Below are 24,754 nucleotides of genomic sequence, written 5' to 3'. Positions count from 1 at the left end.
CGGTCCGGAATTTGAGCCGTTTGTATTTAAATATCTCGACGACGTGATAGTCGTGATCGAGACCTTTAGCGATCATCTGGTGTGGCTTGAGCGGGCATTGGAAAGACTGGTTAACGCGGGACTCGAGGTAAACGTAGGGAAATGTGAATTCGGATGCTCGGAGGTGACATTTTTGGGATACCGTCTGGATAGCCAGGGGCTGCGACCTGACGCAAACCGGATTCAGCCGGTAGTTGAGTTTCCTCAGCCCAGAAATGTCAAACAACTGCGACGCTTCCTCGGCATGTGCGGATGGTATGCGCGATTTATTGAGCACGAGAGCGAAATGAAGGTGCCGCTAACGAAGCTCACGCGCAAAAGCGAACGCTGGCATTGGGGATCGGAGCAGGCCGAAGCATTCGAAAAACTGAAGAAGGCGCTAACGGAAGCGCCAGTGCTGGCGAGACCCGACTTTGCGAAAACGTTCTATATCCATTGCGATGCGTCGTCATATGCGCTGGGAGCGTGTTTGATGCAGAAGGATGCGGACGGTTTCGAGCACCCCATCTGCTACGCGAGCAGGATGCTCAATACGAATGAGCGAAATTACTCGGTATCAGAACTGGAGTGCGCGGCAGTAATAATGGGTATAAAGAAATTCCGCCCGTACGTTGAGGGAACGCATTTCGTGGTGGTTACTGATCACACAGCGCTCACGTGGCTGCGGAATAAGAAAGAGCCCGCAGGTAGACTCGCGAGATGGATTCTAGAGCTTCAGCAATACGATTTTAAGATCGTGTATAGGAAGGGTCGCCTACATCATACGCCGGACGCATTGTCGCGCGCGTATGAGGACGGCGAGGAGATAGCGTCATTCGCAACCATTACGGACCCAGACTACTTACAGCACATGAGAGATGTTCTTGCGAGACCGGATAAATTCCGAAATTGGCGAGTAGAGGACGGAATGTTGTATAGATTCTCTTCCGATAAACTACTCGATCCAGTCACAAATCGCGAGCAATGTTGGCGCTTAGTAGTACCGCTAGAGCATAGGGCTCGAGTGATGCGAGACGCACACTGCGAGCCATCGGCAGGACATTTCGGTAGGGATAACACGTATGATAGGGTTGCGAAGGAGTACTCCTGGCATGGGATGTATCACGATATCACGGAGTTCGTGCGTTCGTGTGAGGAATGCCAGAAGTACAAGATTGAACAGAAGCTACCGATGGGATTGATGAGCAGACGTGTAGTCGAACGACTATGGCTAGTGGTAGCGGTGGATGTAATTGAACTGCCAAGAAGTAAGAATAGGTTTAAGTATCTAGTCGTATTTCAGGACTTATTTACGAAATACGTGGAGTTTAAACCTCTCGTGTCGGCTACGGGGAAAGCTCTTGCGCAAGCTCTTGAGGAACTGATTTTATTTAGATGGGAGGTTCCGAACTACTTAGTCACGGATAATGGAAAGAATTTCTGTGGAAACGAATTTCGAGCGACGTTAGATGAGTACAAAATCGAACAGGTACTCTGTCCGCCATACCATCAGCAGGCGAACTTTGCCGAACGAGCGATTAAGACGCTGAAGCTGATGGTGGCGATTTTCGTGGATCAGGACCACAGAAATTGGGATAAATATTTGCATGAATTCAGACAAGCAATGAACACAACAATCCAGGCGAGTACGAAAGCTTCGCCGGCGTTCCTAAACTTCGGGCGTGAGCCGCAGCAAGCTAAGAGTCTGCGACGCGAAGTGGAAGCGCGAGCGCCGATCATCCGCTCGTCAATCAAAGATCGGAGCGAGCGAATGGTGAGGCTCGACGCGCTGCGCGACTTGGTTATCAAGCATATTGAGGAAGCGCAGACCCGGCAGAAGAAGCATTATGATAGGAAACGGCGTGAAGCGGTATTTTCGGTCGGGGACTTGGTTTTGAGACGCGCGCATACGTTATCAAGTGCAAGCGCGGGGAGAAATGCTAAGTTAGATCCGAAGTTCATAGGCCCGTATAAAATCTTGCGTGTGGTTTCACCAGGAGTGTATATTTTAACCACGGACAATAAGAAGCAGGTACCAATGGTTCACGTGTCCGAACTTAAGAGGTACATACCTCCGCGTAATGCGGGTAGGAACAGCCGGAAGTAGATGTTACTGTGTGGAGTGATTGTTGTGTGTGAGTGTAATTAGCTGAAGACAGGACTATTGATGACGGGACTATCATGGCGATACGAAACAATAGTCATGCGTTTCCGGAATTATTTGCTAATTTTATATGGAATGTTATTACAGAGGACACAGCGATGCATACGCTGGAAGGTGTGGCGCCGGAATCGGAGGAAATGGCTCGGCCAGAGATCGCGTTGGTAGACGCTGGTAGAACCGCGAATGAGGATACGTCGAGGCGGAGCGAGGGTGAAGTCGCCGAACTCCTGCCCGACACGGGGACCAAGGTAGAGGTCGTCGCGGATACGCGAATCGCGGTGGGGCAATCGAACACGGACAGCGCTGTCCGTGTACCGGGTCGTAGTGTCGCTGTCGCTGCTGCCGCCGCGGCCGCCGATGCAAGGGCGAGAGATGCGGAGCATGCGCTGGATCCCCGTGTCAATATGGTAAAGCCGTCGGTGAGGCGCGGATTTAGCAATGAAGTCGCGATGGCGGAGCCGCGGGGCCAGATCCTGCCGGTGGATACGCGACCACTTACCACAGGGGCGAGTTCGCCGAGTGTGTGGGAGGGTCGCGAGACGATTTCACCGTTGGTTATCGCAGAGGTCCGACGCGGAGTCCCAACTCGGGAACGGCGAGATAAGCTGCGCGGACGATTCGGGTCGGTGGTGGACGAGCTCATAACGCCGCGAGACCTGCTGCCGCAGCGTCCGCTGCGATTCGGGGTAGCGGAGACCTCGTCCACATCTGATCGCCAGGATTCGGGGGCCCGGATGCCGCCGAGTACAGCGGCTCGCGCTGGCTCGAGCGGGGCGCCGCCGCCGGAGTACCTGCAGGAGCTCCGGAAGGAGGAAGCGACGGAACGCTATGGTACTTCCAAAAAGCGACGTCGCAATAAGAAGACGCCGGATTTCGGGGGTTATGAGCCCGGGTTTCTAACCGTTGCTCCGGTGGCTCATAGTACCCCTATGGAGCGGGACGTGACGTGGGAGTTACCAGTGCTACCGCGGGAGCTCCAAAATCTGTCTCCGATAGCGGAGGTGACTGATAGTCACAACGCGTCGGATTCGGTTGCCGGTTCGCAGAGCGAAGATGGCGGGACGACCGTGGAGGATGCGGTGTCGGCGGACTCGCAGGTAGCGGAGCAATCGCTGACTCTAGGACCTTCGGAAGTGGTGGCTGAGCGGCCGGCTAAGCCATATAACGTGGGAAAGGGCAAGGACAGGTATCGTGTGTTCCCTGATGGAACATGCGTGCCTGCTCCGCGAGCAGGAGTCAGGGTGCGCCGTCGCCGCGAGATGCGAGAGGCGAGAGGGGCTGAGGCAGCGTCAGCGAGATCGCAGCCGCGGCCTCAGAGCGTCGATCGTCGCGCAAGCGAGCCGACGCATCGGCAGCGTCAGGTTGAGCATGGTACTCGAGAACGTGATCCTGTCGTGGCAATTCTGGCTGAGATGGCGAGACTCACACCATCCCAGCGCGAAGAAGTTACGAGGGCAGAACGCCAGGCGCGCGAGCTCGCCGCCTGGGCGTTAAGCCGTAGCGCAGCTCAGGAAGACGCGCAGGGTGATTAAGGTACCAGCATGGATGACACTAATAATTATGTTCATTTTATTTTTTTTAGCTATTTTGATTTTATTTTCGTGATTGTGCTATATTTGGTTTCTTTTTTTTAGCACTGGCGAACCGTTGTTTGTTTTATTTGGTTTTATTTTGTTTTATGTTCTCGTACTGATATATGTGTTTTAGTCAAAACCTCGGCCTTGTGTCCGGGCGAGGGGAGTTGCGTGGGGTAACCCTCGGGTGCCTCCGGCTCCCGTGGCTTAGCGGGGGGCTGTGACAGGGCTGATAGCGATGCTCGCTAACCCTGTGTGCGGCACTCTCCTCGCATGGATGTAGCGGCCGAGCGTGGCTATGGTTGACATAGCATTCACGCGCTCGTGTCGTTGCAGGGCCTGGAGAGGGGAGAGTGCGACTGGCGGAGAATACGGTGCGAGAAGAAGCGAGAGCGCGAAGAGCGTGAGAGAGAGCGAGAGAGGAAGAAGAATAGGCGAAAACGCGGAAAGCGCGGCTCGCGCCGCGAGAATTATGAGAGCGGGAGAAATTGAGGACAGTTGGAGAGTGACCGTACGTTAAGGAGGTCACGGCGCGAGAGAAGTCAGAGACGACGCGCCAGGGGAGAGGAATCCCGAGGACGAGAGAAGGCTTTGTGTGGCAAGTTTCCGGCTGCTGTTTGGGCAGCCCCCGGCGATCATCATAAGGCAATCGAGGAGTCGATCCCGGCCGCTAGCTGACAACCAGCCGCCGCCGGTGATCCAGCGAGCCCCACTGCCAGCCGGACTGCGGTTTCGCCGTCGTCGGCTTTCCACCAGCGAGCCGCGGGAGGAGCCACCCGGTGGGTTTGTTCCCTCATTATTTTGCGGATCTCTCTCTCACGTACCAGCTCTCGCCCGGTACAACGCCGCGAATTGAGTTGTCGCGATTATTAGTTGAGCGAATCCGCTCCTAATCATTGTACATTAGTCGCGTATAATAGTTGAGCGATCACGCTCCTAATCGCCGTTTGTTGTCGCGTTCTGGGGATTGAGCGAGCGCGCTCACCATTGCGTTTGTAAGAAACCGTAGCTGTAACTTTTATTGGCGTAAATAAAAGGGATCGCCTCTTTGTACTCATTTCGATTCTGTCTGTTCACCTTCCCCGTCATCGCGGTAGGTTTGCTCCTGTGGAAGTCAGCGCCGGCTTCCTTCACCGGAAAAGGACCCCTAATAACTCGCAGGGGGCATAGCAGTGGCGCACTTCGCTATGTTCCGAGGATAAATTCCCCCCCTTTGCAACCGTTTAATTATATTTATTCGCGCGAATTCATTGAAGGGCGAATGTAATCATCTATGCTCAATACATAATCCGGAGAGCATGAGGAAACAGGTGTCAGTCAACCGATAGATCTACTAATCTACGAAAATGAGTGGAAGCAATATGGAATAAGCGAGTCGAAAGCACTTGTTAATAACACGAACAGAACCTTTTATTGTCTATCAAATGTTACATTGGATCGGCTCGCGTGTTTATGTTGACATCGGCGCTCGCTCATCGACAACACACCGTATCGGGACGCTCGCTGCTCTTTGTTAACAGAGCTATTACATGCACGCTTCGAACACGAGAAATTAATTGTTATGCATGCAATCACGATCGCGAGATTAAGCTGGCCAGCTTACCTTTGATTTGCGGACGCTCGAAGATGACACCAATAAGTCGCACTCGAGAAAAGGGCTATTGTTTGTTTGTGTCGCGGGTCGCGAACTTACAAGCACATGGCTTCGCCCTCGATGGCGAAACCTCACGCACGCACTAGCGTTATCACAGCGCACGGTGCTTTTGTCTGCTGGCTCAAACCTTCGCCCTTGAGAACTACACAGTACCTCGGCTGCGACGGTCTCTGGAATTCTGGCCTGGATGCTTTGCGAACGGAATTCGGCTCCGGTAACTCGGGTAGCGACAGCTGATCTCGTATACTATACACGGGCGAACTCGTTGATGGTCAATGCTTCACTGCTTCAATTTCAATCGCGCGCGTTCCGTCTGCTCGCGTGCCGAATTCCTTCATTACATTTTTTGTCTCCCCGGTAGGTGCTGCCCCCGCAGGCAGCAATTAGGTTATATTATTAGCGCTCATTTGACATTTACCGTCACAGCCCCCTTCCAGTCTGGACCTATGGGGTCCTCGACGACAACCGTATTAGCGCTGTCCCTTCAGAGGTGGAGAGGTGAAAGGATAATAAAGGTCATAGTCCATGTGGTATTTAGAGCAACCTTTATTCGATGACGGTGTGTGCGTGTGGCCCTGCCCACGGGGGTAGGGAACGATCACCTGGCTGGTCCGGGTGGTTTCTCCTGGCCTTCGTTGTCCAACGGGGGGCGTCCGCGTGCCTCCCATCCCAGCCTCTCTTGAACCAGGTCGGCATGTTGCCTCACGCGGGGGCAACGGTCCGTACGGGTCACTCCGGGGTAGTGGCACACGTTGCACCCCTCCCACTGAGCGCGGGATAGGGTGCCCCGTGGGAGGCCTCGTTCCCTGGGGGTCAATGGCAACCCGTCCCTACGGTTCGGGGCGGACCACAGCGGCCTTTCGACCGTGGGTTCCTCTCCCGCGGGCCCTACTACCACATTGATGTGGATGTGCCCTGTTGCATGACCCCCCTGGCTGCCGTCCACGTTGACCACCAGATTTACCCCGCACGTTTGCGAGCCCTGGCGTGGCGTGGCCCCCGACCTGACCTCCGGAGCCGCTGATCTGGCTCCGACGATCGGAGGCTGGGAGAGGCCCATGGCTGTGTCACTCACCGGGCCCTCGAGGGCCTGGCGGTGACGGCGCAGGACTTCCTTCAGCGCGAGCGCGAACTGGCGCCGGCGGGACACCACCTGACTCCAGTATCCTAAGTTACTGGGGCAATGTCCCGCGGCCGTATACGCGTCGTATTCTGCGTATACGGTTCGCTGGAGAGTGTTGAGGGTGGCCCAGCCTTGCTCGACTTCTCTCAAACCCTTCACGATTTCTTCCCAGGTCCTTTCGCCAGGTGTGGACGCCTGGCTGGTGAACCTGGGGCGCCAGGTCGCATCGCTGAAGGCCGTCTCCTCGGTCTGCGTCCCGATGGAGATTGGTGGAGCTCGCATCGGGATCGTAGCTGTTGTGGTTCTCGGTAAGTGGAGTGTCTCGGCGCGCGTGATCCCGGGCGTCGTCGACGGGTTTGAGGCGGCTTCTTCATAGTGGAACTCTTCGATTAGTACGGACGTCAAGCTCTCGTGAGCTCGCGCCCGTGCTTGCTCCTCTTCGTGCCTCTTCTGTCCCAGTAGGTGCAGGGCGGCGTGTATGACGCCTTCAACGGCGGGGCCCAAATCCAACCCGATGAGGGCGGCCGCCGCCTGTTGGAATTGCTCGAGCGTGAACTGCATCCTGTAATAATCCAGCACGTTAGTATCCCGAATATTTTTCTCGGATATCGAAGGTAGGCGCCTTTTCGGCTGCCCAGGGCCTTCGTCGCCGAGGTCGAAGGTGGGGTCCTTGGTGTCGGTCTCCCAAATCCTTCGATCGCTGGGTCTCATGCATCCACGGTCAGCGTTCTCGGTGGTCTGCCCCTCTTCCTTTTCCCGACGATGGGAGGAGGGGCTCAAGTAGTTTGTCGATGTTGTGTAGTATGTGTGGTTAGCGCGTACTTGCGAGGTCTCCCTCGTGGGTGCTTCACCGCGTTAGTAGAAGAGGTGTTTAGCAGGACTTGGTTGGGGAGATTAAGACGGGTGTGACAAGGCGAGCTCGGAGTTGTTGCGTCGTTAATTCGGAATGTGTTGTCCGCAATGTCGGCGCGCCCGTTTCCGCGCATCGGCGCGTCGCTCGCATTAGGCGAGACGCACGTCGCCTCAGTTCCCTCGATGGTAGAGATCCCGTCGCCATCTTGTCGTCTGGTACCGTTGTGGGTAATCAACAAACCAAGGTGTGTGGCCTCAGGCTTACAGAAGACACTCTTCTCTCGATCAATCGAGAGGCCAGCCCTATACAACCTATCCAACTCGGTTTTAAGATGTTGTGGGTGATCTCCGAATTTGGGCGATACTACTACGATATCGTCCAAACAGGTGAAGGAGAAACTGCTAGCCTCGGGTCCGATCACGCTATCTATTAACCGTTGGAAGGTGTGGTTGGCGCACGAGGGACCGAATGGTACTCTTACGAACCGGAGGTGTCCCAGTCCGGGTACGGTGAAGGCAGTGAAATGTCGATGTTCGGTCTTGAACGGTCTCGTCTCATCGACCCGAATCTCGTGTCCAATGCCTGTTGCTCGTTCCAGTACCACGGGGGCCTGCGGTAAGGCCTCGCCGATGGTCCTCTGCAATATCGCCTGTTGAGAGGCGGTTACCTCGGCTAGTCCGATAGTAGCTAATCTCGGACCAGCCTCCAAACTAGCTACTTCTAGTTTCATCTTGGTTTGTGATTTCTTGAGCAGTAATGTATCATCATCCGGATCCAGTACTGCTCTAAACAACCTAATAAAGTTCACTCCTAAGATACATTCATCGACGAGGGTAGGGAGGATAGCTACTCTCGTCGGCATCGTCATTTCCCCCACGGTAAACGGCAGCATGGCGTGACCAACGATCGTTAACTTACGACCGTCTGGTAGTCCTGCTGTACCCGCGTGGGTGGTATCCAATCTGACGCCTAACACAGACGCTATCTGAAGAACATTACTACCCATGGCTGTGGTGGAAGCTCCCGGATCATAGAGGGCCCGTATCTGGAAGTCCCCTATTTTCACCGGTAGCCACCAACGCGTCTCCTGTTCCGGGGAATATCGGGAAACAGTTTCGACGGCTCCACAGCTTTGCTCCTTGTACACCATAGCGCTAGCCACTGTGCTCTCGCGTGGTAGAGTGACGTCACTTGTCGTCCGAACCACCTCGATTCGGACTATCGGAGTTTCCATGGGATTACGTTTCGACGGTTTATTTGCCTTTACCCGCGCCCCCGAGGGCGTGTGCGATCCGTACGCCACCACCTCGGCTGGTCCAGGGTCTCGGGCTTTACTAACGTCATTACCCTTCTTCTCCGCGTGCACTCTACCGCCACGTTCATCATTGCCATCACCAAGGGAATTCTCGCTCTCGTCGCTCAACACGCTCGCTACTAACGGTGCGGGCTGTGCTGACGAAGGCCGCGAGATCTCATTAACGGGGTTTGGGTTACGGGATGAAGGAGTGGGGTCAACTCCAACTAACCACTCCTTTCCTCGTTTCCCTTATTGCATTGGGGACAGTACTTCCTGCTGTACCCCAGTAAACCACACTAGATGCATTTGAGTGGCTTAGTGAAATCCCTCTCTCGCCTGTGAGGAGTCTCCGGCTTGCTAACTCGGTCCTCGGAGGTCAGGTTTTTGTTAGCGCGAATATCCTTTATCCCCTCTGATATCTCCCTGAGAGACAGCAGCATTTGGTTCATTATATCGGTGGGTAGGACTTTCTTTTCGCCATCGACCGACTCCAGGCTCGGATTAGGTGTCGCCCCCGAGGGTGTCGGCGTGTAGACGACCTGGTGCGTCACCTTCTCGAGTACCTTCTCCATGCGGTCCAACCTGTCACTGACTTCTGGTTTGTCACCGGACATAGATGCCACTTTACCTTTGCGGCCCTTGCTTCCATCGGTGCGTGGGTAGTACGCTAACTCCGGATACAATGTTGATTGCGGATCCGGCAATCCATGACTCAAGGTACCCGAACTTGTTGTTGAAACTCAAAAAGCGTATGATGTTAAACTTAGTATTACTACGATAAAGAGACGACTTCATGAAGATGGATTATACTGTCGAATAGCAATTAAAAAGCCTTTACTAAAACCGACTAATAAAAAGAAATGATCGGCTTGGGCCAGAAAACATAAAATTTGGACCATTGATGATTGGAAAAAAGTTTTGTGGTCTGATGAGAGCAAATTCGAGGTTTTTGGTAGTAAACGCAGATGTTTTGTGCGGAGAAAAAATAAGCAAAAACATTTAGAGAAAAATATGTGTGTTTCGGTTAAACATGGTGGCGGCTCAGTAATGGTATGGGGTTATTTTGGTGGTTCTAAGGTTGGTGACCTTCTTAAAATTAATGGCAAGTTGAAAAAAGGTTACGAAAAAATTCTTGAAAAAAATGTTGTATCTTCCGGAACAAGAATAATTGGTCGGAAATTTACGTTCCAACAAGATAACGACCCAAAGCATACTTCAAAGTTATGTAAAAGTTATCTTGCTCAATTGGAGAAGAAAAAAAATTAGTTGTGATGGAATGGCCACCGTACTCTCCTGATCTTGACCCTATCGAACTGTTGTGGGATGATCTAGATAGAGCTGTAAGGAAGGTAGGACCTACTTCCCAGAAGGATCTTTGGAATATCTTAGAAAATAAGTGGAAAAAAATAAGTGCAGAAACTTTAGAGAAACTGGTAGCACGAATGCCTCGAATTTGTAAAGTAGTTATAGCAAACAAAGGTGGACATTTCGATGAAAAAAACGTTTAAATAATTAGTATTGTTTCGTTTTTGTTTACAACTGAAATTTATATTCAGATTGTGATAATATATTAATTACAGGCGTTATTAGTATTATAAAAAATGAAATTATTATTGTTATGTTATTATTGAAACGTTGTAATAAATAAATTTTGTAGAAAAATTCTAACCAAATTATGTTAATCTATTCTGAGTAAGTAATAAATTATGGTTCAACAAATGTATCTTGTTATCATTGTTTGTAAGCCCATTCAGTTATAAATACTAGTTACTTACTAATTTTATTAAATATATGTAATTTCAGTTTTTTTTTAGAAAAATTTTAATTCTAAAAAACGAGAAAAAAAAAATTTTTTTGTTTTAAATTCTGAGTGGCGCATTTGATAGCTCTTGCTAAATACTACATTTTTTCTTCTGAGAATTTTTTTCTTTAGAGTTGAAAATAAAAAAAATACAGCCCATTTTTTGAAAATCTTTGTTTTTGTATAAAACACCATATAGCTCATAAAAAATAAAGGTAAAAAAATTTTCCGGATATGGATTTTGTAACTTTTTGAAAGCTCTATCGAATGGCTTATACAGTTTTTCCATTGTAGAATCCGTTATATAAATATATCGGGGTCGAAGTTGATGTGAAAAAATTAAAAAAAAACAATTGGTTTATGACGTCATAAGTTGTACAAAAAACAAATAAAATCAATTATGTTTAACAACATTTGAAAGATCTTGGCAAGACCTTTCAAATGAGATCCTGCAGGATTTTCTAGCTCTTATAGAAACTGAGCCATAAAACTCTAAAGTTTTGATGATTTCAGCAAGGGGATGGCAAATCTTTTTGGACGGTAGTGTACATTATGCATATATAATTAGAAATAGCAAATAGCGATACTGACTATATGGACATGAATTCATCGAATTGAAATAAAACTAGAAAAGGTCAAACTAATATCATCCAAGAAATAGGACAAATAATAAAATCGCTTCGGTGAATCTATTATCTCATCTTTAAATAACAAACGATGTGTATTAACCCATTAGTACCCAAGTAAAATCCAGGCGAGATAGCAACAGCTATATTGGTTCACTATCAAACTAGAAAAAATATTTGTTCGTATTTTCCTTTTTATGATTCTAATTGTTTATGTGAAAATAAATTATAAAAAATTTTGTAATTTCAAAAAATTGATCATGCTAATTCATCCTACCCGGAAAAAATAAGTAGAAAATATTTTTTATTACTTTCTTGGACACATATAATCGGTTATCTAAACCCTAGCCCGAACGATCGGTTAAAAACAAACCATGCCTCCTAAACGTCTTGTGAATCGGTTAGAGTAAAAACTTGATTTCAGAATTTAGCTGAATGTTTCTATTTTTTAACGGTAATATACTAACAAAATGGAATCGGACAAAAACATGGCATAGAGGTTTTCGACGTGTTGTTTCTTATAAAATCGATTGGGTTGGGATGATTAGATTTCTGAAATACACTGCCGTCCATATTTATTTGCCCACCCAGAGAAAAAATTACATAAAATTAAAAGTTTTGTTACTAAGGAAGTATTCACCCTATCGAAGCCTCCGGGAGCTCATTTTGTAGGTTCTGGCGAGTACTTTAAGATACATGTCCTCCTGAATCGATTAATAATTTTTTTCCATGTTTTATCAAGACATAAAGGTAAGTAAAAAATCAAAAATTTTTTGCCCATTTTTAAGTCCGAACATTTTTATGGGAAAAATTTCCACGATAAATCTAAAAGAAGTATTTCGAAGCTTGTTCGAAGAGCTTTCGAATGCGAGGTAGCAGGATGTTTTTTCATAATTAGCTTAAAAGTTACAGACGTTTGAAAGAAAAAAAAACACTTTTTTTCGAGAATTATTATTTTGGTACCATCTACTCGCATGGAAAAACTTTACTCGGAAAAAACGTGTAATTTGTAGCGTAGAATCAACCTAAATTTTCTCAGATTTATTTCGTAAAATTTTTTTTCCTACATTTTGGAGTCGATTATTGTACGACTTTGTGGTATTCCATGAATGAAAAAATCGTTATTTTTATTTTCTACGGTTTTTCAATTCTTTGAAGCCGAAAGCAATCTAGGAATTTTCATAAATACAGCAAGAAAATTATCACAAAAGGTTTTTATCATCTCTAAATTACAAAGTATAAGTAATATAAAATCATATCCAATGAATCAACAACGTTGAATTCTTTCGGAATCATAAAAATAAGATAGACTCTAAGAATTGGTCACTTCACTTCAAGCGTAATTCAGCTTTGTTTATAAACATATGATGACACCGTGATACTCTAGGTAAACTCAGTTAATAAACTGCCAGTTCATTCATACAATCTCTTTAGTCGCCAGCATGGGAAAAACTGCGAATTTATCAATAGAGAGCCGTAGTGAGATCGTGGCTCTTCACAAAATCGGAAAGAGCAATAGGGATATAGCTAAAACGCTCAAGTTATCACGGCGTACGGTTGATTATAACGTAAAAAAGTTTTTAAAATTTGGCACAGTGACCACAAGAAAAAATGCAGGCAGACCGAGGAAAACGACGAAGAAACAAGATGATAATATAGTTCACTTGAGTACTCGAAATCGCCGCCTAACAGCTGTAGAATTATCATCAGAAGTAAGTAAAAGTATTGGTAAATCGATTAGTGTCACTACAGTCAAACGAAGGCTCGCAGAAAAAGGGCTTCATGGAAGAATAGCAGTCAAAAAACCACTTTTAAGAAAAGTAAATGTGGCTAAGAGATTGAAATGGGCCAAAGAGCATAAGGATTGGACTGTGAACGATTGGAGGAAAGTATTGTGGAGTGACGAATCGAAATTTGAAGTTTTTGGTTCAAAAAGAAAAGTTTATGTTAGGAGGCGCAAGAATGAGAGTCATTCTCGGGAGTGCATTGTACCTTCTGTCAAACACGGTGGAGGATCTGTGATGGTTTGGGGATGTTTTGGAGGGTCCAGAGTAGGGAATTGCATCCGAATTGAAGGAATATTAAATAAAGAAAAATACAAAAGTATACTTCAAAGGAACGTAGTGCCTTCTGGAAGACGTCTGCTCGGTCCCAATTTTATTTTCCAACAGGACAATGATCCGAAACATACCTCGAACATTTGTAAAAATTATTTGGAGAGCTTGCAGAACCGGCAAATACTACAAGTCATGACATGGCCTCCTCAATCACCTGATCTGAATCCTATTGAATTATTATGGGAAGAACTCGACCGAGCAGTACGGAAAATTTGCCCTACGTCTAGAGAACATTTATGGACGATCCTGCAAGAAGAATGGAAAAAGATTCCAGCTTCCACCTTGGAAAATTTGATCCTGAGAATGCCAAGAATCTGCAAAGCAGTTATCAAGAACAAAGGTTGGCATTTTGATGAAAAAAACATTTAATTACAGTATTATAATTTTATAGTTCAATCAAATTCAAATAGATAATTTTTTGTGAGATTCTCATACTGTTATGTTATTAGGAGTGACTTGACTGTTTAGATGTTTCTCTTAATATTTATATATACTTATATATATTATTATTATTACTATTATTATTATTACTACCAAGAAACATGAATTTCTAAAGCTATCAAAACGTATGGATTGATAATTTATTTATTTATTATATTTATTTCGATAATGGACTAATAAAAACTGAATATTTGATATTTTCTATACTATTGATTTTTTTATTGTTCCTTGTTAAGAAAATGATCATTTCAATCTATAATAAAGTATTCCAGTTATTACAGAATACCACAAAGTCGTACAATAATCGACTCCAAAATGTAGAAAAAAAAATTTTACGAAATAAATCTGAGAAAATTTAGGTTGATTCTACGCTACAAATTACACGTTTTTTCCGAGTAAAGTTTTTCCATGCGAGTAGATGGTACCAAAATAATAATTCTCGAAAAAAAGTGTTTTTTTTTCTTTCAAACGTCTGTAACTTTTAAGCTAATTATGAAAAAACATCCTGCTACCTCGCATTCGAAAGCTCTTCGAACAAGCTTCGAAATACTCCTTTTAGATTTATCGTGGAAATTTTTCCCATAAAAATGTTCGGACTTAAAAGTGGGCAAAAAATTTTTGATTTTTTACTTACCTTTATGTCTTGATAAAACATGGAAAAAAATTATTAATCGATTCGGGAGGACATGTATCTTAAAGTACTCGCCAGAACCTACAAAATGAGCTCCCGGAGGCTTCGATAGGGTGAATACTTCCTTAGTAACAAAACTTTTAATTTTATGTAATTTTTTCTCTGGGTGGGCAAATAAATATGGACGGCAGTGTAGAAAAAAATTTTTTTATTTTGAGTCAACAATTTCACCTACACAATTAGAATTGTAAAAAAAATACAGGTGATAATTTTTCGTTTCGATAGCGATTCAATCATTAATTTGGTGCTATCTGGCCTGAATTTCCGGAGTACTCACATCTACCGGACCAAATGAACGATATTTATCTGCAGTTGATGTACGACCACGTTTAAATTCATTTATCCAATTGTTAATAGTTGCAAATACAAGAGCAGATACACCATGAACTCCATCTAGCTCAGTTTTAATTTATTTCGGTGTAAGCCCTTTTAAATAGAAATGATTTATCACTTTTTTCATTGTTGAAGGACAAGCAAAAGTTTTTCATTTCGATCGACAATTAAAATGGAACCACATGATGGAGCTGGCTGAAACTTTGATAGCACTCTAGCTAGATATGACGCTTCCCGTAGCAAGATAAGTTGTAATACATTGCGCGCCATCTCTTAGATTTTCTAAAGACTTATATTATACTTCTAAAGACTTATACTACTTATATTTGATATATTTGAAAATAATTCAATGCCTTAAGCAATAATGCTGATGACTATACATACTAAATACATTATTTGATGTATCAAAATTAATTTTTTCTAACTGGTTTTACATAAAATGAAGTTTTTAAAGTATTTAGTATACCATAACTAAGAAAATATTAACATGAGATAAATTGCAGTGTTATTTTGTTCATTCGAATTTTTTTTTAAATACCAGGAAAGCAGAAAGATATGGAAGGTGAAATCAAAATAAATCATAAATTACCTGTTCTCTAAAAATTTTTAAATTATTAGCTTCTAAAACCTGATTCTTCTTCATAACTTCTTGTTGCTCTGGAAAAAGAATGACTGATTAATTAACATTTTCTTCGAATATAATAAATATTGAATTTTACTTTTCATTAATGCTCTTTCTTTATCACTTTTTGCTGGTGGCTTTTCCATGGAATCCAGAATTGAATTGAGAAAATCCATGTTTTGTTTATAATACGTCTTGTCTTCCGATGCTCCTCTGAAATTCATATGCGTACACATAAAAATTTAGGTCGTAAAAATATAAATTTATATTTATTTGTATATAAATAATTAAATACAGAAATGTATGATTATATTTTCTTTTTTCTCTTTATCTTCAATTTTACGAAGCTAGCTGATTTGTTTTTTTACATGGGTCCTAGACAAACTTCTATTCCAACAGCTTTGCACCTCTGATTTTTTGTTGTTGACAAATCTAAGGGCCGCTTCCCGAACATAATTTTATAATGTAAAAATAGCAAAGTGAAAACATTTTTTGAAATAGATTTTTGTAAATAGATTTTCATAATCTTAACACAACGCCCAGTTATATAATACAACCGATCAAGAGAAATCAAACCTATATCAGAATCCAAAACATTTATAAATGATATTTTGAACCGTATAGGCTTTTTCTTCTGGCGTTGACCTTGAAATAACCTTCAACCTAATCAGATAGACGCAAAGGAATATCGAATTTTATTTCAGAGGTTCAAACAATGTATAGACATACTGGTCTGGGCTGTTAAACATCAACAGATTCTAGACTGCGTGCATAAAGAACGTTATACGAATGTAAACATTAAAGTACCATTTCTAAGCTATGTCTATTATTTTTCAATACTAAATAAGTCTACAAAATTTGAAAAAGACCGAAAATTTATACTTGTGTAGTAGAAGCTAAGGGGGTTCTGACATACTTATCATGCGAGTATTTAATTGTTACTATACTGACAGTCGGTAAGTCGTGAATTGTCAATTTACCGGCACATTTTATCAATATCGTGTAACACTCTATTACCCATATTGTGTACGTTGTAACCATCTGATCGTGTACATGGTATGCCCCGTGTCCAACGGGATAAGGTTACTGAACAATCAAATATGTATTATATAAAAATTTTTTTCTGTTTATTGAAGGTAATCTAATAGTCGAAACAAGTAAATAAAATACATTTTTCAATATTATACTTTTAAAACCTTTTATAACCATTTGATTTTGGTATCGATTTTGTGTTGATGGAAAAATATTTTGAGTATAATTTCCATTGATAAAATGTATTTACTTTGTGAAAGGAAAAAACGTTTACTAGGGAACCACCCCAACCCTCCGCCTCCGATTTTCCTGCAATTAAGAGATTTTATAGTTCGTAAAAAAATAAAAGTCTCTTGTTTTCTTTTTATCGGCGGAAAAAGCTATCTAAGGGATGAAACCCACCCCCAAAAAACAGCCTCAAAAGCAATTCTATAGCAATATCTTTAGTTGTAATGAATATTTTTTTATGAAACAAAAAAACACAAGATACTTATAAAAAAAGTAACAGACACACATCAATTTGGTCCCTGGGGGTTGCAACCCCTACGTTGTATAGAGGAAAAACTGTATTTTTAAGTGTATTTTTACTGTACAAAATCAAAAGATTATGTTAAAAAAATTTAAATATAATATTCTAGTAGACAATGATAAAACAAAATTGACGTATTTCGGGGTTTTCCTATTATCTATTATTTCGAGGGTGAACTACCCCTTAACCTTTAGACTGCCGGGATTTGAAAGTGCATATCGCCCTCAGAAAACTGGTATATAAGGTATCTTATATCAACGATTGATCATATACAAAGTGTCGATCAGGGGGGGCGTCAAAATATTGATTTTCCGGCAGGGAACGGAACTGCTAATGTTAAAAATTTCGAATTTTAAAAATATTATTTTTTAATGGTAAAAAGTGCTTCTTTCTTCATAAGAATATTATATAAATTAGGTTTATCGATTTAATGAACTATTTAAAGTATTTTAAAGGGTTGTTAGTCAAATTTTAGGAGTTGTTTTAAAGGTATTTCACCCCTTTAGACACGGTATTCAAGTTTTATCTACTTTGTAATGCAAATACACTTTTTCGGGGTATTTTTTGACGCTGAATCCAAATCTAATATCAAAATTATAATAAGTTCAAAAACCATCCCTAAAGTACGGTATTCATCACAAACTATCCCTTTTGTCTCGCGTCAACGATTACGAAACACCCTCCTCTTATGAACGCGGGCTTGGGACCGACTGTGGCAGAGTAATGTTTCTTCTTTTTGTTTTTTTTAATTTTTTGTACTTTTTTTTATTTTTTATTTTTTGCTCTTTTTTTTGTTTTTTTTTTATATTTTTTTGGTAATATTATAGAGATTTTAAATACTTTGGTGTAAGAATTCTAACTTATGGTAAAGATTCTTTTGTGTGATAAATTTCAAAACAAGGTTCAATACATAGAGCTTTAGAATATATTGAATACTCATATGTAGATCGGGACTTTTTATTGAGCATATGACATAAAGCACATTGACTTGGTAATGGTTTATCACTCTTTTCAGATTTAATTTTTCTAAGAAAATGGCGACCCTTTAGTCAAATACCAGATGTAAGAGATTGAGTTGGAACTTTTTCAATGTCTAGTTTTAGAATTTCTCTTACTACGCTCAATCGAAAATCGGGGAACGAAATTTCAGTTGTAGTCAGCATCTCAAATAATTTATGAGAATTCGTCAATATCAAGTCAAGAAGATGAAAAAATAGTTTTCTATACCATTTCACACATTTTCGGATTGTCTCTGTCATTGATAACTGTCTGTCGATATCATCAACTTTACCCATATTTTTGTTATAGTCATGAATATAACTTGATTTTACAATATCTTCATTAGTTTTATAATGCTTTTAAGCAGTGGCACAGTACTCAAATTCGTGAATACTTGTCAAGACATAAACATCTTTTTTATCCATCCATTTGATAACCATCCAACTATCGGTGTGAGCAACTTGTGTTTCACCACGATTTAGCTTCGAGTCAAGAGTAGGTATTCCTTTACGATTCTTTTTCACAGTTCCACAAAGGCTAGTTTCTTTATGGTGGAGATATTCCGCAAGTTGTGGTGAAGTGTACCAATTATCAGTGAATAATTGACGTCCTACATTACAATAAGGTTGCATAAGATGTGCAACAATATCTCCAGCAACGCCTAAATAAAATTTATCATAATTAGTGTCTGCACCAGTATATACAATAAAATCTAAAAGAAAACATGTGTCACAATCTACTAATTCAAATAACTTCAGTCCAAATCGTTTTCTTTTCAAAAGTAAGAACTGTTTGAACTTAAGTCTTCCTTTCCACAAGACTAAGCTTTCGTCTATACAAAGTTACTTACCTGGAATAATTGTACTAGAAAATTTATTTATCAAATAGTCAATTACTGGTTTAATTTTTTTCAAAGGGTGGTTAGAAACCTCTAAATTATTAGAAAAATGAAGATATCTTAAAATTTGAAGATATCGGTTTCGAGGTATAGTTTCGCCAATATTGGAGTACACAATAATGGATCCTGGCTCCAATAGTCATTCAATTGTTCTTTTAAAACATGGCCCATATTTATTGATAAAGCAATAAATATCCATAATTCATCTTCAGTCAAATCAGTCCATGGTTTCATGTTTTTTCGAGTTGGCTCAGGATTTTGCTCTTGAAATAGGTTTGTTTGTTCTACAATAAGGTTTACGAGAAATGGGTATAAAATATAATTAAAACATTCTAATTGTGTTATTTTATTTATTGACACTTCAAGACGTAGTTGAGCTTTGTCAGGAAAATCTTTTATGGACGGATAAAAATAAGGATCAAAGTATACGTCAGGTGCTTTGTAGTCTTCATCATTTGTGATATCATTTGAATCAATATCACTCCCAATGTTTCTATCTCTAACATCTTCTTCAGGTTCTGATTCTCCACTACTCCAAACATTGTTTTCTACATTAATTGTATTACGCAGTTTGTATCATAAGAAATAAAACGAAAAAAATACTTCCAATAAAAAATATCTAAATTCAATAAACTTGGTGTTCAATCTCCCAGTTTTCTTATATAAGAAAATAATTCATAAATTTATTTCTAATTCACTATGTTAATTTTTCATAAAAATTATTTTATGAAAATAAATCTATTCATAAGCCATATGCAAACAAAGCAACATATTTTTCCAAAAAAACCTAACATGAAAGCATTATAAATATGAGAGCGAAAGAGGGGGGGGGGAATCGAAGTAAAGGAAGCAAATTCAGTAACTAAAATTTTTATCAAAATAATAAAATATATTACATTGATAATTTTAGATATTTGCAAACGCATTTTTTTGAAAAAAAAACAATACAAATGCTAGTACAAGGCATAGAACGGGTAAATAAGGGTAAAGAAGGGTTGAAAGGGGTGGGAAGGGATAAATTTATATTAAATTGTATTCGATTGTAGTAACAAAAACTATTTTGAAAGTATATTTCGTTGCAATTATGGTCAGATCAAAAAAAGAAAGAACCGCTTGTGCAAAGTAAAAATGATAGTTTAAAGGGATGTCGGGTATATGAAAAGGAGTGTAAAGGGGTAAATTTATCTTAAATGGTTGTAAAAAGTGAAAATTCTATTAAGGTTACGGATATTTTAGTCTAAAAATGAAGATTGAAGAAGTTTTTTTGTTGCGTCAAAATATTGATTTTCCGGCCGTCTAAAGGTTAATGATATTAATACAATATAAGCAGTTGTTAATCGCAGATTATGATGGTTATTTCATGTTCCACGACGCTCAAAGAAGCCAAACACATGTATACTTTTGTTCTGCCGAATAAAATATTTAGAGGGTGAAAGCTACCCCCGGAAGTTACCACTCAACACCATTTTATAGCGAAATTATCGTATTTTATGCACAGTTTTCGACGAAAAAAACTCTAAAAAACTCTTTTAAAAAATTCCAGCTAAATATATGGATTTCGTCTACAGGGGTTGCAACCCAACCCAACCCGCTAAATCGCCTGAAAGAAAATCTATGTTTTCAAATATTTTCTTGCAAAATTTTTTCAAAAGAAATAAAGTTTATGAAATTCCGTTTAAAATCTAACACAAAAGTATACAGTATCCGTCACCAGGGGCTGCTACCCCTTCATTGGAGAGTGAACAGAGCATTCATTTGTTACCCTGATCCCCTACAACCCCGAACCCAATTTCCTTAAACCTCGAGCTAGTTACCCTGTCACGCTATAACCCGTAACTCTTACACCCCAATTTTATCTACCCTCAAGCTGGTTACCCTGCCCTTTCCAATTTTCTAGTCCGAAACCCGGTTCTCTGTTATTCATAATCCCAATTTTAACATATTTGACATACATATTTGACAACATATTTTACATCTCTGAAGAAAAGGTCACAGGCGAAATAATTGTAGAAGATAACGTTAAATTTATTTTATTTTTATGTTATATTTACGTTATATTAATTTGTTATTTCATCTGATATTGAGATTACATTTTTTGAATATAAAAAGACGATCCGCGCTCATTATCACTGTACATATTGTGAACAATAATGATACTCTATAAATAAATGCTGTAGACATATTAGTTTCTTGCACCATGCACATTTTATAATTGCTATTTTCTCACAAATCTCGCAGATAGGCTGTTCTAAAATTTCGAAGCAATATTCGACAGGATTGTCGAACGAATTAGGTTTTTTAGCCAAGTACCCACTTTTGTACCAAGCATATTTAAATACGCTTTTGAATCTAGGTAAAGATAACTGATTATGTGTGATAGACTGTAATTTTATAATATTATTCCTCTCATGTAAAGTGATATCTGATCCGAATAAAATAATGGCATCAGATATTTTTCTTACAAAGTTTTTCCAAAATCGAAAACCGAATACATCCAGTGGTTGAATTTTACCTGTCATACCCTTAGGAATTGTCATCAATCGAAAATTTGTATCTGCTGTTGTCACTTCTCTTACAGTTCGTTCACACTTTCCATGAGTCTAGTAATAAAACTGTTGTTTTCGCATAGTTAGGAAAAAATACATGTTGCAACCATGTTTGAAGTAATTCACTCGACAGCTTTCCTGATGCACTTGCTCGCAATAATATAAGTTCTCACTTGTATCACGTTCAATACCTGAATTCGTTGCAATGCTTTTTCTTAATATATCTTCAACATAATCGTGTAGCTGCTTCTCTGCATCGTTTAATATAGGTATGCTCTCTACAACCGCACTTATGAGGAATGTTTTCAGTAATTTTTGAATGACGTTGTGAATTTCAGTTGCCATTCTAACACAATTTTGATATTCAAAAACGTAGATGTAAAGCAAAGTTCTATTACTAATTTACTGAAGTATGCTGATCGAATATGCTTGTATATACTGTAAGTGAACAAAACATGTTTTGAAGTTGGCACCACACAAACCGATATCAAATCAAGGAGCCCGAGGTTCCTCCACTGTTAGATCTTGGCTTATCATATATGTCAAGGATTGCGATTTCTATCAAGGAAAAAAACAGTTGCAGTTCCAATCTTGCTATTTGAACCACATGAACCGCATTCGTTGATTGTGGTTTCTATCAAGGAAAAAAACAGTTGCATTTCCAATCTTGCTATTTGAACTACATGAACCGCATTCGTTGATTGTGGTTTCCACGTCATGCCACAGTTTGATTTTATTTTGCCATGCACATACTCGAGTGTGTTTAACGTGGAAAATAAGAGTAACATTATCTCATGTAAGCATTTTTATATTGGCTAAAACCGCCTCGCCAAATACGTACAAATACCTATTAGTATGGTAAAATCAGTTTGTCTAAAGAATTTTTTCGTAATAACATAATAATCGAATTTCCTCAGGGATAGTAGTAATATTTGTTGAACATCATGATTTAAGAATGAAATTCCTCATAGGTATTTCGAACTTCAAAAATTTCCATGATTTCGTAGTTGCATTTGCTATTTCCTACCTATACATAAATATACGTAATTAATTAAACGTTATCTTCTAAAAAAAATGTGCATGTGTCCTTTTATTTGAAGATACTATAAATATTTCGAAATCGGGATTATGAAAGACAGGGAGCTGGGTTCCGGATTTCAGAAAATTGGAATGCAGGAGTTCGGGGTTACAGCGTGGCAGGGTAACCAGCTCGAGGATTGAAGAAATAGGGGTGTAGGAGTTCGGTGTTACAGCGTGGCAGGGTAACCAGCTCGAGGGTTGATTTTTATATTAAAAAAATGTAACCTCAATATCAGATGAAATGAACGAATTAATATAACGTAAATATAACATAAAATAAATTTAACGTTAACTTCTACAATCATTTCGCCTATGTCCTTTTCTTCAGAGATATTATAAATATGTCGAAATTGGTATTATGAATAACAGAGAACCGGGTTTCGGACTAGAAAATTGGAAAAGGGTAGGGTAACCAGCTCGAGGGTTGATGAAATTCGGATGTAGGAGTTTGTGGTTAGAGCGTGGCAGGGTAACCAGCTCGAGGGTTAAGGAAATTGGGGTTAAGAGTTTGGGGTTACAGCGTGGCAGGGTAACCAGCTCGAGGGTTGATGAAATTGGGGTGTAGCAGTTCGGGGTTAGAGCGTGGCAGGGTAATCAGCTCGAGGATTGATGAAATTCGTGTGTAGGAATTCGGGGTTGGAGCGTGGCAGGGTAACCAGCTCAAGGGTTAAGGAAATTGGTGCTAAGAATTTGGGGTTACAGCGTGGCAGGGTAACCAGCTCGAGGGTTGATGAAATTGGGGTGTAGGAGTTACGGGTTATAGCGTGGCAGGGTAACTAGCTCGAGGTTTAAGGAAATTGGGTTCGGGGTGGTAGGGGATCAGGGTAACAAATGAATGCTCTGTTCACTCTCCAATGAAGGGGTAGCGGTCCTTGGTGATGGATACTGTATACGAGGGTCGTTTGAAAAGTCCGTGCAAAGTCAGAGACATGGCGCTACTAGTGCGTATCAAGGCTATTTTTAGTTAGTACATATCTTGGAAGAGCACACACCAAGTTTCAGCTAGATCGGTCAATTACTTTGCGTTTTACATTCGTTTCAATCAAAGAAATCGAGTGGTTGTAAAAAAATGGACGAAAAAGAATTTCGTTTATTGATTAAATATTACTTTTTCAAAGGCAAAACGCCTCAGAAGATTAAACAGAAGCTTGATAAACATTATGGTTATTGTGCACCTTCGATTAGAATGGTTTATAAGTGGTTTTAAAATTTTCGGAGTGGCCATATGAGCACAAAAGACGCTGAACGTTCTATACGCCCTGTTGAGGTTACCACTTCAGAAATCATTGATAAAATCCATAATATGGTGATGGCTGACAAAAGAATGAAGGTGCGTAACATTGCTAGTACTGTAGGCATCTCGAGCGAACGGGTACATAATATTTTGCACCAACATTTGGACATGAAAAAGCTATCCGCTAGATGGGTGCCACGATTGCTCACGATTGACCAAAAACGAGATCGTGCGAAGTGTTGCAAGAATGGTTGGCAGCTGTTGCAGCAAAATCCGCAAGACTTTAAGCGTCGTTTCATCACTGTAGATGAAACATGGATACGTCACTACACTACTGAGACCAAAGAATAGTCTAAACAATGGGTTACCAAGGGGGAATCTGCTCCAAAAAAGGCGATGACAATTCCTTCGGCCAGGAAGGTTAGGGCGACTGTCTTTTGGGATTCGCAAGGAATAATCTTCATCGACTATCTGGAAAAGGGTAAAAGCATTACAGGCAAATATTATTCATTGTTATTGGATCGTTTGAAAACAGAGTTGCTAGAGAAACGTCCACGATTGGCCCACAAAAAAGTCCTCTTCCACCACGACAATACGCCAGCTCACGCCTCAGCAGTTGTGGCCGCAAAACTGATGGAAATAGGGTTCCAACTCGTTTCACATCCCCCCTATTCTCCAGATTTGGCTCCGTCGGACTACTATTGTTCCCTAATATGAAAAAATGGCTGGCGGGGAAAAGATTTTATTCAAACAAGGAAGTGATTGCAGAAACGAATGCCTATTATACAGACTTGGACAAATCCTATTATTTGGAAGGGACTAACAAAACTAGAGCGTAGTTGGATGTAGTGTATAAGCCTAAAAGGAAACTATGTTGAAAAATATAAAAGATTTATTAAAAAAAATCAAGCAGTTTTTATTTTTGCACGGACTTTTCATACGACCCTCGTACTTTTGTGTTAGACTTTAAACGAAATTTCATAAACTTCATTTCTTCTGAAAAAATTTTGCAAGAAAATATTTGAAAACATAGCTTTTCTTTCAGGCGACTTAGGGTGTTGGGTTGGGTTGCAACCCCTGTAGACGAAATCCATATATTTAGTTAAAATTTTTTAAAAAAGT

At 41.2% G+C, this 24,754-nt stretch overlaps 1 protein-coding gene across 6 annotated transcripts in view; it reads right to left on the bottom strand.

Annotated features, from left to right (window-relative positions):
• Window positions 1-24,754, bottom strand: part of LOC131663382 (sperm-associated antigen 7 homolog) — a 190,392-nt gene that overhangs the window by 105,777 nt on the left and 59,861 nt on the right. For 3 of the 6 annotated variants that reach the window (XM_058933765.1, XM_058933766.1, XM_058933767.1), the window contains exons 2-3: window positions 15,412-15,527; window positions 15,282-15,364 (exon numbers count right to left, since the gene is read on the bottom strand). In XM_058933765.1, coding sequence (XP_058789748.1) covers window positions 15,282-15,364; window positions 15,412-15,490 — 162 coding nt within the window. In that variant the 5' untranslated portion in view covers window positions 15,491-15,527. The remainder of the gene's footprint in view (window positions 1-15,281; window positions 15,365-15,411; window positions 15,528-24,754) is intronic. The other 3 variants (XM_058933768.1, XM_058933769.1, XM_058933770.1) reach the window with 2 other exon arrangements.

Source organism: Phymastichus coffea, unplaced genomic scaffold (genome assembly GCF_024137745.1).
Source record: "Phymastichus coffea isolate CEN01 unplaced genomic scaffold, Cenicafe_Pcof_1.1 PCOF00034, whole genome shotgun sequence".
Classification (NCBI taxonomy): domain Eukaryota; kingdom Metazoa; phylum Arthropoda; class Insecta; order Hymenoptera; family Eulophidae; genus Phymastichus; species Phymastichus coffea.
Note: the sequence above shows the minus strand (reverse complement) of the source record. Positions and strands in the feature narration are given on the sequence as shown.